Source organism: Megalobrama amblycephala, linkage group LG2, assembly GCF_018812025.1.
Source record: "Megalobrama amblycephala isolate DHTTF-2021 linkage group LG2, ASM1881202v1, whole genome shotgun sequence".
Taxonomy (NCBI): Eukaryota; Metazoa; Chordata; class Actinopteri; order Cypriniformes; family Xenocyprididae; genus Megalobrama; species Megalobrama amblycephala.
In genome coordinates this window covers 58,050,035-58,066,596 of record NC_063045.1, presented here as the reverse complement: position 1 = coordinate 58,066,596, position 16,562 = coordinate 58,050,035, and the positions used below count along the sequence as shown (strand labels likewise).

Here is a 16,562-nt window from a genome sequence, read left to right as displayed (position 1 = left end):
TTTCTGTAGGCTATAAACAGCTTGTGAAAGTGATAATTCTATTAAATTCAATAATAAATGTTAAAAAATGTTTTAGATATCTTATATTTATGTTGTTTTATTTTTGTAATGTGATTTTGTAAAGGTGTACTTTTGTTATAACATAATAGGCATATTGTTTTTATAGTGGTTAATATTAGTTTAATAGTTTTTTGGTGAATTGTATTAAAATCAAAAATCCTAATAATAAATGTAATAATAATAGTTATTAATGTAGGCTAATAATATGGGGAACCCAGAACAATTAAAAAACAAAAACATTCAAAAAAATGTATTGTCCCTGTTTTTTAATGAATAGATAATAACAAATGAGATTTCTGTGATTATTTTGACAACTCAAATTAATATAATCCGGGTTTTATGCTAATATTTATTTATTTATTTATTTTTAATGTATAAGGCTAACTAATTGTAATGTATGGTCTAAATGTGATTTGTATATTTTAATGGTGTATGAATGTAGGTGTATTGAACATGTAATTGTGTGGGAGCTGATTGTTTATTAGACCACTGTTTTTCCCAGTGTTCAAAGTTCATGTATGTGTTTTGTTTTGATTTTCCTATGTGAAAATGGTATAGTTTATATGTTCTTTTGTTTGTTTGTTTTTTTCATCTGGCTGCTTTAGGGTGGTTGTTGTACTAGACCAGACAGTAGAGGGTGGTGTGATGCAGTGATAAATAGTCTCTTATTGGCCTGTTTAGCTGAGCAATACATGAAGCAAAAGAACACATATTATACAGACACTTGATATTTAATATTATCAGATGATTAGTTAATTACATTTGATAGATTGCACTTTCAAGAAAACATTTGCGATGGGTTTATAAAAGATGTTTTTATGCATCTTTGGCCTGAGTTTTTGTTGCATCAGGGTCATGGGGTCCCACTGGGGAGCAAAGGCTAGTCTATCATGTCCAATCACACAGAAGAGCTACTGTAGCTCAATTGCTAAAAAGCTTGATTCAGAAATGTGTCAGAGCACACAGTGTATTGTAGTTTGCTACACTGTAAAAAATGCTGGGTTGTTTAATAAATTTGGGTCAAATGTGGACATGTAATTTAAAATGTAATTGTAATTTAAAATATGTGACCCAACAGCTGGGTTTGTCCATATTTGACCCAGATTTGGGTTGAAACAACCCAGCTTTTTTTAGAGTGTATACATATGCGTAACCGCAGACCAGTAAGTGTCTACAGCCTACAACGGGCATGTCAGCATCAGACTATGGTGCAATGGAAGAATGGTGCAATGATTCATGTTTTCTTTTTGATCAGGTGGATGGCCGGGTGTGTGTGTGTGTGTGTGTGTGTGTGTGTGTGTGTGTGTGTGTGGGAAGAGATGGCAGTAAGAGATTACCAACTTTATGTTTTTTTTTTAAAAGCTGCAAATCACATTTTGTAGTTTTAATAGGTTTGTATACTAACATTATATCAGTTAATGATATACAGTTATGAACTGTAAAACATTTAGAATGCATGTTTACATTCTTAATTCTTATCATCCAAACCGTCTTCAATGAAACAACAAAGTTTAACAAGAATGCTTTCTTATCGTGTTGATCTACACTTTTTTTAAAAAGCAAGTAACAGTCCGCTCAATGACTCCACCCAGCAGTATTACACCATGTTTAGCCAGTGAGAGCTCACTGATCATCTTCATCATGACCATCATCATCTCTCTGCTCCTGTTTTCCTCTCTGCTGCCACACCTGACCTTCACTGGTGAGACTGATTATTTAACAGCATATTACGATGACTTTTACAAGTGTTTAATTGGTATGTGCTGAAAAAGTTGACTAACAGCCAGAGTTGGGGAGTAACGAAATACATAATTTAAAATAAAAAATTTGAGTAACTGTATTTAATTACAGTTAGATCCGAAAAGTATTTTAGATTACCAAGGTGATTACTTTGAATTTTAATATCATTCATTTAATTTAAACATTATTGTAAACTGTGACAGGCAATTAATGTAAACGGGAATTGGTGATTCTCTGGCTCTGACACTGCAAAAGCATCCTAGGCTACGGTTCTGCTCGTTTTCAGCTCGTTTCAAGTTTCATACCCCTTGCAGAATATGCAATATTTTAATAATTTAAACAAAATAAAAGGGATCATAAAAATTGCATGTTATTTTTATTTAGTACTGTCCTTAATAAGCTATTTCAACAGATGTTTACATAAGACAAAATGACTGAATTTATAAAAATTGCTCCATTCAAAAATGTGCATACCCTTGAATCTTAACTGTTTGTCAACTATTTACATGTTTTGCAATAGTTGTTTGTGAGTCCCTTGTAATTGTAAATAAAAGGTAATTGTGACTTTTTCTCTCATAATTCTGACTTTTTTCTAGAAAATTGCAAGTTTATATCTCACAATTTTGACTTTTTTTGCAACTCTGACTTCTTCTGGAAAATTGTGAGATTATTGCTCACTGACTGTATAACACAATTCTGAGGAAAAAAGTCAGATTTGGGAGATAAAAACTCTTACTGTTACAAAGTAAAACCAATTACTTTGTTCCCTTTCATGGGAACATCAACACTGCGTCGAGCGCTTTGGGAACGCCTCTGCGTGATTGCGTCATGAAGCACTTGTGAAATCGAACCAATAGGGTGACGGGACATCAGAGCGGGTGACGTCACGGACCAGGAAACTATTAAACACTCCTGAGAACAAAGAACGCCAGCTTCTGTGTCTTCAGAAAGCGCTCTGTGTTATTGTTTGTCTTTCGTGTGCGGTTTCCAGTGATCCTCCAAGAAGAAGAGGTTGTAGAGCGGTCAGTTCAGATGTTCCCTGCCGGTTCGCCGTTTCAGGGCACTGGTCTGACCGTTCATCCCAAAAAAAAAAAAAATGTTGCCATCCGTGCTTCCCCGCAGAAAGCTTGGGGACAAGTCTTTGTGAGGTAAGACAGTTCTGCAGACTGTTATTATCACCGTTATCAAAAACTACCTGGTCGCCATTTGATTCGGTTGTTCCCTGCCGGTTCGCCACTTCAGGGTGCTGAGTCGAATGCTCAAAAAACACCAGAGGCCAGACTGGTTCACTTAGTAGAATTTCTGGTAGAATGGAAACTTCTTCCAAATATTTCACGTCTGTCTCCTGCTCGGGTGAATTCCATTGGGGTGAAATTAGGCCAGTCACTCACTGTCAGAGACTGTTGGGTCTGATAGCAGCTGTGTCCAACGTGATACCTTTTGGCCTGCTGCACATGAGACCCTTACAGTGGTGGCTCAGGACCAAGGGGTTTTCCCCGAGTGGAAATCCTTTTTGCATGATTAAGGTCACGCGGTGATACCTTCGTGCCTTAGTCATGTAGAAGAAGCCTTGGTTCCTGTCCCAAGGACCTGCGTTGGGGGCTCCTTGTCATCACGTAATGCTAACGACAGATGCTTCCCTCGCTGGTTGGGGGGCGATCATGAGTGGTCGCTCAGCTCAGGGTCTTTGGGAGGACCATCTACTTTCCTGGCTCATAAATTGGCTGGAAATGATGGCAGTATTTTGAGCTCTCAAATACCTCCTCCCAGACCTGAAGGGCCATCACGTGTTAGTCCACACGGATAACATGTCGGTGGTCTCCTATATCAACCACCAGGGGGTCTGAGGTCTCGCCAGTTGTGCGAGTTAGTCCACTGGATCCTCCTGTGGGCCCAGGGGAAGCTCCTCTCGCTGAGAGCAGCTTATATCCCGGGGCATCAAAATGTGGGGGCAGACATCCTGTCGAGGCTGGGGCTGAGGCCCGGGGAATAGAGACTCCACCCCGAGGTGGTGGAGTTCATTTGGAAAAACTTTGGTCGTGCAGAAGTTGACCTATTTGCTTCGAAAGAAACATCTCTTTGCCCACTGTGGTTCTCTCTGACTCATCCAGCCCCTGTCGGGTTGGATGCCATGGTGCAAACGTGGCCGAGGCTACGTCTGTACGCATTTCCCCCGATCGCTCTGATCCCAGGAGTTCTGGAGAGGGTTCGCTGGGACAGGGTCCATCTCATACTGCCTCGTTCTGGCCGACCCAAGTTTGATTTGCAGACCTAGTGTCTCTTCTAGACAGCTCCCCCATGGAGATCCCCTTCAGACAGGTCCTTCTGTCTCAAGCGGGCGGCATGATAATTCACCCCCGCCTGGAGTTGTGGAAACTGTGGTCCTGGCCTCTGAGGGGGGGGTTGGCTCATAGAATCCGGTCTCCCAACTGAGGTTGTCGAGACCATACTCCACTCACGAGCTCCCTCCACGAGAAAGCTATCCGCATATAAATGGAAGTTGTTTTCTACTTGGTGTAGACAATGTCAGCTGGACCTGTTCCACTCCTCTATCAGTCTTGTGCTGCAATTTCTCCAAGAAAAATTCTTGGATGGTTTATCTCCTTCTACCTTGAAGGTTTATATAGTGGCTATTTCTGCTTATCATGCTCCTGGTTATATGCTTTCTCCCCAGAGGCTGAGGCCTTCTGTGCGTACAAGAACTCCGGCCTGGGACTTGGCTATTGTGTTAGCTGAGGCTCCCCTTGAACCATCAGAGGAGGTGTCTGAGAGATTCCTCATTCTTAAAACTATCTTCCTGTGCATCTTGCTATAGCCAATCAGAAGCTGACGTTCTCTGTTCTCAGGAGTGCTTTATAGTTTCCTGGTCCGTGATGTCACCTGCTCTGACATCCCGTCACCCTATTGGTTCGATTTCACAAGTGCTTCACGATGCAAACATGCAGAGGCGTTCCCAAAGCACTCGACACACTGCCTTGTTCACTATTCAGGGAACCAGGGTTACAGACGTAACCCGAGACGCTTTTGTGTTACATGCTTATTAGTATTCCAAAGTATTCTAAAGTATTTAGGTTGTTTCAGAACTTCAGTAATCTAATGAAATATGTTACAAATTACTTTTTAAAGCATGTTGTTGGGGATAAACAGTTTAGGACCCTTGAGACCAGATATGTTGAATAAAGACCCGGAGTCCAAGTTTAAAAAAATTAATAAATTGAAGAAAAATGTAATGAAGAATAGTTTGCAGTTTCATCAGCAGAAGCCAGCTTCAAGTCTCACAAGGAGTTCGTAGGCCGCTCTGCGTACATTCACATTTCCACAATAATTATACTCTAACAGAGTCAACTAACTACGTCATTACTTCAGGTTGAATGATTCTGATTGGCTAAGAAAAATAGACAAGATTAGAAATTTTCCTCACGTGGACAGATAGTAAGAAGCATATCTCCCTTTGTCACGGTGATGACGAGGGGACCCTGGATTTAGGTACCGGATGTCCTTTTTGGGTCATGACATGGTGTCTGCTGGTCTCAAGCAGAATGCCAGTTGTCCAGTACAAAGGGACCTGCACAGAACACTTAGCGCACATACATGATTCACAGCTTCTTCAAGGCTGAAGTTGATCTGAGCTCTGCTCTGAGCAGGAAACTTTCCCAAAACATACTGATAACATGTTCTTTTCTCTCAGTGAGAGGTACAGAGGAAAATAGATGCTTTAACATACATTGAAGAAGTCATTCAAATATTTTAACAATATTTTAATATAAATGTTGATTAATAACTTAAAAGATATATATTGAAGCGGCAGTGGATTCCAGAATCCACCCCTTCAGTCCCCCCTTAAAAGGCCGATGTGAAGTCTTAAACACCACATCTGATCTTAACAATTTAGGCCGCTTCAAAATTTAACATTGCTCACCCATGCTCCCCTGGCAGGTTACAATTGTACAAAATAGACAATAGGTTTTCCCTCGAAGGACTTAACTAGAACAGAATATTTTACAGAGCACATAGTGCATTATTGACCTTCAGTCCTTACACATAGTCGTCTTTATATCAATCTTTGTGATTTGGTTTATCATCAAATTCCTTGACTACAAAGCAAATATTTATTCTCTGGAAACCGGGCTAAATGAACAAGCGCTGTTACTGCATTCCTGGCATGGGCCAGACCCTCAGTCACTACTCAGATACTAAATACAGAAATTGCCTGTAATCATAAACACCAGGATCTATACACTGGTTTTTAGAAAAATATAACTTCCAATTCATTATATATTACAAGGTAATGGATCGTAAATCCACTCATTTCACTATATCCTTATAGATAATTTTTAATATTAAAAACAAAATTGTGGTCTAATTCAAAATAAACAACAACAAAAAATAAATAAATAAGACCCATCATAATCCATCTTAAGTATCTTAAGTTTCTTAAATCATTGTTCAGTTTACAGTCTATAGACATAGCATGTACCACCTTAATTGTAGAACATCTTTTAAATCTCTTTTTTTAAACACCTTTAAAAATAGAAATAAAAGAAAACAAATTTACATAACCATAACCATTTCAATTATCCTTTTCAATAAAACATAAAATTGTTACTTTTACTTAATAATCCTTTTGTTAAGATTTCTTTTCACAACAGATCCATTATAGCCCACAAAAAATAAACAATATAAATAAAAATAAACATAAACCTAAACCTTTGAATTTTAAAACATTTCGTTAAAAACCTTTCATCAAAATGAAATAATCATCAAAACATATAAATTTAGTTAGAGTAACAATTTCTTTGTCTTGACTGATATCTTTATCATGACATTCACTGTTAATAATACTTAATACCTAATTATTATTAATCTGAAACTCAATTTTCACAACATTTCACAGTATTGAGACTGTCAAAAGTACAGCATTCAAAATAATTTAATAATAATTAAGACTTCCTTTAAAGTCAGTTTTAAACTTTCTTGTCAATTATAACTGCATAGGCTGACCAAAATCTTAATGACCCAAATCTTAACCCTCTTCTTTGGCAGGGATCTTTTTCATTATTACTCACTGCACCAAAATTGTCAAACAAAAACACAAATGGACAGATTTTCTTCCATAACACTTATAAATTTTGTACTATAAAATTTGTACTATAAGACATTATCAATTTCTTTAAAGCTGTTTTTGAAACAGTTTCTCTTTTTTTTTTTTCATCACAATAATTTCAACTGCTTATAATTTTGTCACTCTATCCCATCAAATTGTTAGTCTGCAGATCTAAAAATATATTATCGTTACTGTCTCAGTCCCACTTATCTCTATTGTTTTGCAGAAACCAAATTGTTTTTCTCAAATCCCTAGGTTGCACAAACAGCCTGATAGCTTCTTTCACCTTCAACCCTTATTACATAAATTGTATTTCTCTAGACATCTAATGTCATGCATCCATTTAATGGATAAAAAAAATAAAATAAAATAAAATAAACAATAATCAATAATAATACTTTTATCAATTATATTCACTCCTCCTTTGTTTGCCCACCGGCCTTCCATAAATTTGAGGGGTTTCTCTGGATAATTTACTAGTGATTTAGCCAATGTGTCACTTTGTCTCTGCCGTCAAAGCTTATAACATTTACATTTATCATTCTGATCAAACAAAGAAGACAGTGTATAAATTTAGACAAGGGTTTTTAACCCATGGATGGCAATCTTCAATTCCACAATTCCAATTTATATAAATGTTCTTAAAAATACAAATCCAGAGAATAATTAAAATCAACATCGTAAATGACAAAAGTCATAATTACCATTAGCAGACAGAGCTGGATATCCAATCCACTTAAAGCTCGTCCCATGTTCTGTATTGTCTTTTCATAAGATTCAATCCGAAATATCGGCTTGTCAAAATTTGTCATTTCACTTAACCCATCTGTAATGATAAAACACTCATTCCAGAGGTTAATGACATACACACTGAGGACCAGGCACGTGCACAGGGCTCAACCTCACATGCCCTTTTTGTCCTTACACTCCGAAGTGCCCTTTTTTTGGAGGTGTTTTATTTTATTTATTCATTTTCTTTAATAAATCAATGCTATTGGTCACCCTTTAAGCATGTCTGACTGATTTACAAATATATTTAGCCTAATAAAAGGTATTAAAAAGAGCTTGTGACAAAATCGTTTTGGTTCCGCTCAAACTGTCAGTCAAACCTCTTAACTCCACCCCCTGAGTGCCGCGAACTGAAGTTCCACAGCAGAGGAGCTGAACGTCTTGCAACGGTAAATAAATATCTTGTTGTTTGAATAATTAGGCTACAAGTCGTTGTCTTTACGAAAGAAACACTAGTATGTCTATAAAGTTTCATATTTTATGCATTTGAAGCCTGAGACCGGCGGCGGAGAGAGAGAGAGAGAGAGAGAGGGGGCTAGCATTTGCCATCTAAGTTAGTCATAGCCAATAGCCTACAAATAGCCTTAAATAGCCTGTGCATACAGTAGTATTACATCTTTTATAAATTGAGATTTTGGCCAAACGTATTTTACAACAGGAAAAACTTAGCGCTCATAACCTATTGATGATGACGTAGCCTAATGTGATGATGTTTTTGCACATTGCACATTTCCACACATATAACTGCATTTGACTTTGACACAAAGCGAGTGATCCTCGTCAGCTAGGTAAAATATATTTCTAAGAAATTTCTTATTTGATTTATGATGGCTATCTGCTGATAAACTTAATTCATTAACATTTAATCATATTATATATGGTCACACAGTATGGTTCATGTTTACGATGTTAAGTATTTGCTCGCTAGATATTTTTTTAATCTTGTATTGTATACTACTCCCCGCTTGTCTTCACATGTATAAACATAGAAAAACATGGTTTTACTACAGTAATGTTGTAGTAACTAAAAAATATTACAGAATCATCAGGTCACTGTGCTTCTTTATATTTTATCATGCAGAATGTAGTCTGTGTATTAATGTGTGTTGAGAGGGACATCCCAGTGGATCACATTGAAGTCATAAACGTCTTCAAGCACATGGCTCACAGAAGATTGCTGTTGTAATTAGTTTTAAAGAAGCCCTGCAACCCTGTGTATATATATATATATATATATATATATATATATATATATATATATATATATACACACAGACACACACACATACATACATACATACATATATATATATATAAAATCTATATAACTGTCATTAATAGTGAATAAATATAAAGCTTTTGATACTATTATTTTGTGTTATTTATTGGGGTTGGGGGGGGGGGGGGGTGCCCTTTTTTAGTTTCGGCACATGCCCCTCAAAAGGTCTGTGCACGGCCCTGCTGAGGACAGATTATTTCCCCAAACTAACACATACAAAACATAAAGTTCAGTCAGCCTCACACACACTAGACACATGAATATGAACCTGTTCATTGTCAAGGTTGGCTTTTTGTTTTTATTCTAAAAACACATTTAAATTTCCCATTTTCCTGTAGGTTTTACTCTTATGCAGTCTCAAATTATGTCTCTTCACTATAATTTGTTTTCAGAAAAGTCAGCTGGGTTGTTTTGGTTCTAATCTCATTGCTTTGTTTAAGCTTTAGCAGGCTGATAACAGACAGAGCTCCACCCTTTTCCTCCACTCAAGCAGTCTCTCTCTCTTACTGCACTAATAATCTTTTCAACAGAATCACAAGTCTGTAACTTAGACAGAATTTAATATTAAATTATTATATAGAACCCTTTGTTTTTTGCAAAGGTTAAAATGTAAATGTTTAACTTTCAAATAAAAACCATTACCACCATCTAAAATATGTTATGCTAGTAGCCATTTTTGAGGTTATCTTACTTGAAATGCTAAATGCACTTATCTCTCTCTTGACTCTTCAAAATCAGTCTTTATCTTTAACCACCACCATGTCTACGAATTATTCTCTGCCATGTCCAATGACCTGCAGGAGTAAAAACTATAATACAGACACATTAGTTCAAAATCAACACAGCCTCATTGATTTAGTGATAAATACTGTTGAATATAAAACTTCTATACAGTTCTTGCCAACAGGACAACCAACATTATGTTACTAAACTTTACTCTGGTCTCCCCAGAAATTACGGACAATCACCTCATGGTCTCAGTCGGCTCCTGAAAGCTCATTCCCATCAGCTCTTTATCAATAATCTTGTTCTCCTCAGGGTCTTGTCCCCTGGAATAGTTGCATCAAGTTGTGGGCTTGTCACAATGAAAAACAAGCCATCTTAGGAATGCGGTTTCTGGTGAGTGGTATAGAGGAGCATTTTTGGGGCAGACTGCTGTGCCTTTCACAGCTCCCCCCTTAATGATGCTGCTGGCCTCACAGACATCCTGCTCAACTCTCATACCCATCTCACATAAACACCTCCCTCCAGGGTAGATGCCCAGTGGCGGCGGTAACCCCCTGCCTTAGGTTGTCCTCGTCTGGCCAAAGAGGATCTTACCCGTCATTGAGAAATCACCTCGTGCACACTGGTACCCGCTCTTTCCCATCATTAAATCTTTGACAGTTTTCTTCAAACATAATTAGGTGTTTTCTGCATCTTCGGGAAGTTGCATTCAAGTAGTGTTAATTTCGTCAGACGAGACGAGACGAAATATGTTCGTCAACGACCTTTTTTTTCATGACTAAGACGAGACGATGACAAGACTGCACCACTGTCCAAAAACGCTGACTAAGACTAAATTAACATGCATTATTGTTGACGAAAAAAGACGAGACGAAAATGTTTTGTATAAAATAAAAACTAAGATAAAATCTCTCTTCATTTTCGTCTACAATCGTCTCTGCTTTTTCATCAGCAGTTACGCCTTTAAAATATTCAGAACGAGTTTGCGGCTTCGCGCTTTAAGCCTCGTTGAAGCCTTGTTTACACTGCATGCGTGTGTGGCTCGTTACGGCTCCGGCAAGGTGTTGTTCCGTCCTCTGCGCGATGTCAACTCAAACAAAGAAATTTCAAGTTTTTCAACTTCGAATCTCTTGTTGTCAGTTTCTAGTGATGTAAAATATGAGCGGGAGTTTACACAGGGTGATTATTTTGACTTTGTTTTGTATTTGAACTGCGCGTCTTGGAGGCGAGGCGCCTATCTTTAGCGAAGCGGCGCGTCGAGCCGCTTCTCAAACGCACCGCGGCGCGGCTGGTGTAAACACAAGCATTGACTAGAGTGGCCGTGTATCAGCTTCGGTAGCCGCGTCGCAGCCGTAACGAGCCGCACACGCGTGCAGTGTAAACGAGGCTTTACAGGTCTCATACGCCTGTGGCTGCAACACGAAACTGCTGAACACACAACACCCAATGCGAACAAGAGTGACGAGCGACGACGACATGCTAGCTTTTGAATTGTGTTGGTTAAAATAAAATACTCTTCAGAACAGGTTAATCATTTGTGAATGTGTCTCCTAAATCAGAAATTGAAAACCAGACACGTTTAACATTTGCATTCAACAGAAATCTTTCAACAAGTGTATTTTGTCAGGTAATTATGACATTTAACCAATGTTTGAGATATGTGAAACACTTTTTTTACTGAAATGTTTATCAGTAATAATCTCAGTAATAATGTGTTATTTTTTAAAAAAGACTACAATTTTTTGACTAAAACTAGACTAAAATTAAAAGACTTTTAGTCGACTAAAACTTGACTAAGATACCTTGAGTTTTCTTTTGACTAAAACTAGACTAAAATGACGAGACGTTTAGTCGACTAAAACTTGACTAACAAAAAAAGATATGTGAATGACTAAATATGACTAAAACTAACAAGGACATTTGGCACAAGACTAAGACTAAGACTAAATTAAAAATAGGTGATGAAATTAACACTACATTCAAGAGCCACCAGAGCCATTGGACTGCCTAATAGTGTTAAAACATGGAGACAGGTTAATAACAGCAGTATTTAATCGCTGAAATCATTTGACTGTGCATTCTCTGAGCAGCAACATATTAGTGCTGAGACTATTCTCAGTGAATTTAATTCTCACTGTCCATTCAGTGTAATGTTCTGTCACATCTGTAACTGGAGCCATCGGCCCTGCACATGGTGGTGACAAAGATCAGACAAAAAGTTACTGGTCATAGAAAAAAATCATCAAAATAGTCACTTCTATCATTCAAGGTCTGTATTACCATTTTAAAGACATTACTCTCATTAAGTTTTACTTTGACACATTAAACAACAAATGGCCCTCTTTATGGCAATCGTTTCTTTTAACATCTCTGTGTCCATGATTGTCAACTTAGACACTGTGCTTCACTATAAATAGCTTATCACTTATGACACAAGCTCAGATAGCAGCATTTAGCTGACTTTGAGTGAGAGAGACTGAGGGTTTCAGGACTGGTCCTCTGCCTTTTATAACTTTTAACATCAAACTTTATTTACTGGCCCAGCTTAAGACTTTGCCAGAAATTAACATGTGTTTTCAAATAAACATTATTTTTATATTTGTCTTTCACCCATATATTAGGAAACTTAGACATGACAAACTTCCGATCAGGTTGAGTCTCTGTGACACTGGCAGTCTCATTTTTGCCATTTAAACCTTCTGTCACTTTGACCATCAAAAATCAAATATTTAGAACTTAGAGGTCCTACATCATTTAGTTATTCACATTCACAGTAGTGATGTGCACATCACAAGAAAACATACTTAATATTGAACCATCCCTCAGTTACTTCTGGGATTTTTTTTTTTTTTTTCATCCAGGGTTAATGACACTCCGCCCATTTTACAAATTGGTTTATAAGCACAAACAACTAAAAAGTTAAATTTTTCTGGTTCTTTCTTTGTTTGTAGCCAGTCTGGTTGTTGTTTAACTTTCCAATCAGAATCAAAACCCTGACTAACCATTTATTTTTGTTGTTTTTTTTTTAATAGTCTTTGTCTGTCACGGTTCATGAATCCGCTGTCTCATTCTGGTGTCTGTGTGGTTCTGTGGTGTGTCACCTGATTGTTCGTGTGGGCGTCGCCGCTGATTATCTGATCAGCGGCAGCTGTTCGCAATTACACCTGCCTATATAACGCCTTGTCTTTCGTCTCATGTTTGTCAGATCGTTGTTTGGAGTCCTGGTGTTAGTGTCCTGTGTTTGCTCGTGTTTGTATGTTCCTTGGATTGGATTTCTCGTCATTGTTTCCTGTTTCCTCGTTGGATCATTCTCTGGATTTCACCCAAGGATTCACTCGGCACAGTTTCACGGACACACTTCACCAGTCACCATTCATCAGGACTCTCATCGCCCATCGAGGTCCCTGCGTCACCACTCTCCTGCTGTGTTCGTTGTGTCTTACCTGTGACTGACCATCTGTGTGTGAAGCTCTTAATAAAGAGATTAACTTGCAATTGCATCCGTCATTCTTTACGTGACACTGTCTTTGAAGTGAGAGCTTCAGAGCAGAGCTGCTTATAGCATTTTGCTCTCTTCAACCTCATTATCTGTATCAGGACTGATCAAGTTTACGGATCAAGTTACTCAATTTGTCAGCCATATTTTAGTCAAAGTTAATACTCACCTGAAAGAGATGGAGGCGGCGATCTTTAAACAACACAGCTTTGGCTTCTGCTTGATGAAACTGCAAGGTATACTCCAAAATCACAGTTACATACTGGTCCAATCCAATTAGGGTCATAAAGTTTTTACTTTTCTCTGAATCGTTCTAGATGCATCCCAGGCAAACAAGAAACCCTATATCTATTTAATATTTCTTTTTATTTTGTAATTAACTAATAGCTTAATCCCTAACTGTCTGAATCACTAAGTTCGGGGTACCCCTATCTGATGTGGAAGAGACAGAGTTAGGTTCACGGTGCCACTGGACCTTCTCAATCCAGTGCCTTACACTCCCTGTAGGGGTACCTCTGTACACCACGCCGTGTATTAATCACTGTATGTGTCCCTGTATTGGAGTGCGTTCGATGCGCTGCCTGCCGTCACGTGGCTTCAGCGACTTCTTATACTATCAAATTCAATGATCATCAATATCATAAAGCTAGTATAATTAGTGTACCTCCCCGGCCTCCAAATCCGGTTCTACGTTACTCCTCACTCACGTCTGAGTGAAGCTCTGCCGCTCTCCTGCCCCAATCTCTTCCACTCAGACAGCCCTAACCAAATAATAAAACAGCTTCCTACCTTGTTTGTTGTTTAGCCAGGGATGTCACCGAAGAATGATTGCCTGCATAATCCTCCACCATAAACTGTTGGGGATAAACAGTTTAGGACCCTTGAGACCAGATATGTTGAATAAAGACCCGGAGTCAAAGTTTAAAAAAATTAATATATTGAAGAAAAATTTAATGAAGAATAGTTTGCAGTTTCATCAGCAGAAGCCAGCTTCAAGTCCCACAAGGAGTTCGTAGGCCGCTCTGCGTACATTCACATTTCCACAATAATTATACTCTAACAGAGTCAACTAACTACGTCATTACTTCAGGTTGAATGATTCTGATTGGCTAAGAAAAATAGACAAGATTAGAAATTTTCCACACGTGGACAGATAGTAAGAAGCATATCTCCCTTTGTCATGGTGATGACGAGGGGACCCTGGATTTAGGTACCGGATGTCCTTCTGGGGTCATGACATGGTGTCTGCTGGTCTCAAGCAGAATGCCAGTTGTCCAGTACAAAGGGACCTGCACAGAACACTTAGCGCACATACACGATTCACAGCTTCTTCAAGGCTGAAGTTGATCTGAGCTCTGCTCTGAGCAGGAAACTTTCGCAAAACATACTGATAACATGTTCTTTTCTCTCAGTGAGAGGTACAGAGGAAAATAGATGCTTTAACATACATTGAAGAAGTCATTCAAATATTTTAACAGAAATATAAATGTTGATTAATAATTTAAAAGATATATATTGAAGCGGCAGTGGATTCCAGAATCCACCCCTTCAATGTATTTTGAAATCTGTAGTGAAATACATTTTAAAAGTAACCTACCCAGCCCTGTTAACTGCCCTATCTCTCTCTCAGCTCATGTGAATGTGGGAATAGTGAATGGAAAAGAAGTCAAACGCCACTCCAGACCTTACATGGTTTCTCTTCAGAAGAATGGGAAACATATCTGTGGTGGATTCCTCATTTCTGATCAGTTTGTCCTGACTGCCGCACATTGCTGGAAAAGGTAAGAGCTTGTTTAGAGTGAACTGCAATGTTTATAAAATAAAATTACTTTTGACTGATAATGACTGAAGTGCAACCTGTATATCAGTTATGACATAAATGACCATTTCCAATACGCTCTTTCAACAGACGTAGTTTGATGGTTGTTGTTGGTGCTCATGACTTAAGGAACGGCAAGAGTTCAGATCACATCTCAGTGAAGTCCTACATCCCTCATCCAAACTATGAAGAAAAAATTCCTTATCAACCTTATGATGACATCATGCTTTTGAAGGTAACAAGCTGTAACATATTTAGTTTTTCAAAATAATATCCAGTCTATGGATATTATTAGTAGCACAGTAGCACAAATGTACATGTTTGAATTTCTATTGCAATTTCTTGTTTTTAAAATTACTGAAGGGATTTAAATAATTTCTGTGTAAATGGCCAAGTGCACAGCATAAAATAAAGCGGCTTTTTCAAAAAAACAGTATAACCTAACAAACTTCAGTCTTCTAAAACATTGTTTATTAAAATGGTTGTATTTTTTAATTACAGCTAGAGAAAAAAGTGAATCTAAACAACAAGGTTGGAGTGATACCATTACCAAATGAAAAAGAAGACGGCAAACCAGAGGCTGCCTGTAGTATTGCCGGCTGGGGAAGACTGACTGATGGCTCAATGAGCAATGTTCTGATGGAGGCAAAAGTTTCCATAATAAATAACAACGAATGTAGAAATAGATGGGGACCATCGTACTCAGTCTCACAGATGATCTGTGTGTATGGACATGGTGGATCCTGCCAAGTATGTTCAAAAGATGATTCACAGACTTTATGGTAATGTATGAACTGGTTTCACAACTGATGTGTTGATCTGTGATTCTTAACAGGGGGATTCAGGAGGTCCTTTGGTTTGTGGAAACACTGCTGTTGGTGTCACAATTTTCAGTGAACTTGGTCACTGTAATTCACCTAAGCATCCTAATGTGTATACTAAGATTTCAGCATATATTCAGTGGATCAACAAAGTTTCTGGAAATGTATAGTGACTTCATGGAGAGGAAGAAATGTTATTCTTGAATTCTTCCATAAAGATTCTTTTAATAAAAGTATCACATGGCAAGCATCAATTATAGTCAAAGTGTTCTCATTGTCACAACCATATATAATTTAGGTAACACCCTCACTATCCAGTCATGACTGTAGACTCATATCTCATTGAATGGGGAAAACTGAAATACCCAAAACTGTTGGAAATTAAAGTGATGCTTTTTTGTGATTCTTTATTTATTAACATTATTAATTTTATAACTATTTACAATAAAGCCCAATTATAAAAATAAGTAAATAAAATAAGTAAATAACATGACAAGAAAAATAAAATAAAACTGTGACCAAAACAATATAGATAAAATATATGGTATTTTTCTTACAAACCCTTATCAATTCACTTCAGAAGACATTGATTCATCCATTGGAGTCATATGGATTACTGTAGTTATTGCTGTATGTGCTGTTTGATGCTTCAGATTTTAGGAACAATCCTATATTTCTAAAAACCTTTGTTTGTGTTCATCTGAAGAAGGAAAGTCGTACACATCTCA

The 16,562-nt window shown here is 37.7% G+C and overlaps 1 protein-coding gene across 1 annotated transcript; it reads left to right on the top strand.

Moving 5' to 3' along the window:
• Nucleotides 1–1,613: 1,613 nt before the first annotated feature.
• Nucleotides 1,614–16,274, top strand: LOC125262432 (mast cell protease 4-like). The gene is made up of 5 exons (XM_048181196.1): nucleotides 1,614–1,762; nucleotides 14,825–14,975; nucleotides 15,104–15,248; nucleotides 15,515–15,763; nucleotides 15,849–16,274. The coding sequence occupies exons 1-5, from the start codon at nucleotides 1,639–1,641 to the stop codon at nucleotides 16,002–16,004; spliced, it is 825 nt and encodes a 274-aa protein (XP_048037153.1). The 5' UTR covers nucleotides 1,614–1,638; the 3' UTR covers nucleotides 16,005–16,274.
• Nucleotides 16,275–16,562: the final 288 nt, after the last annotated feature.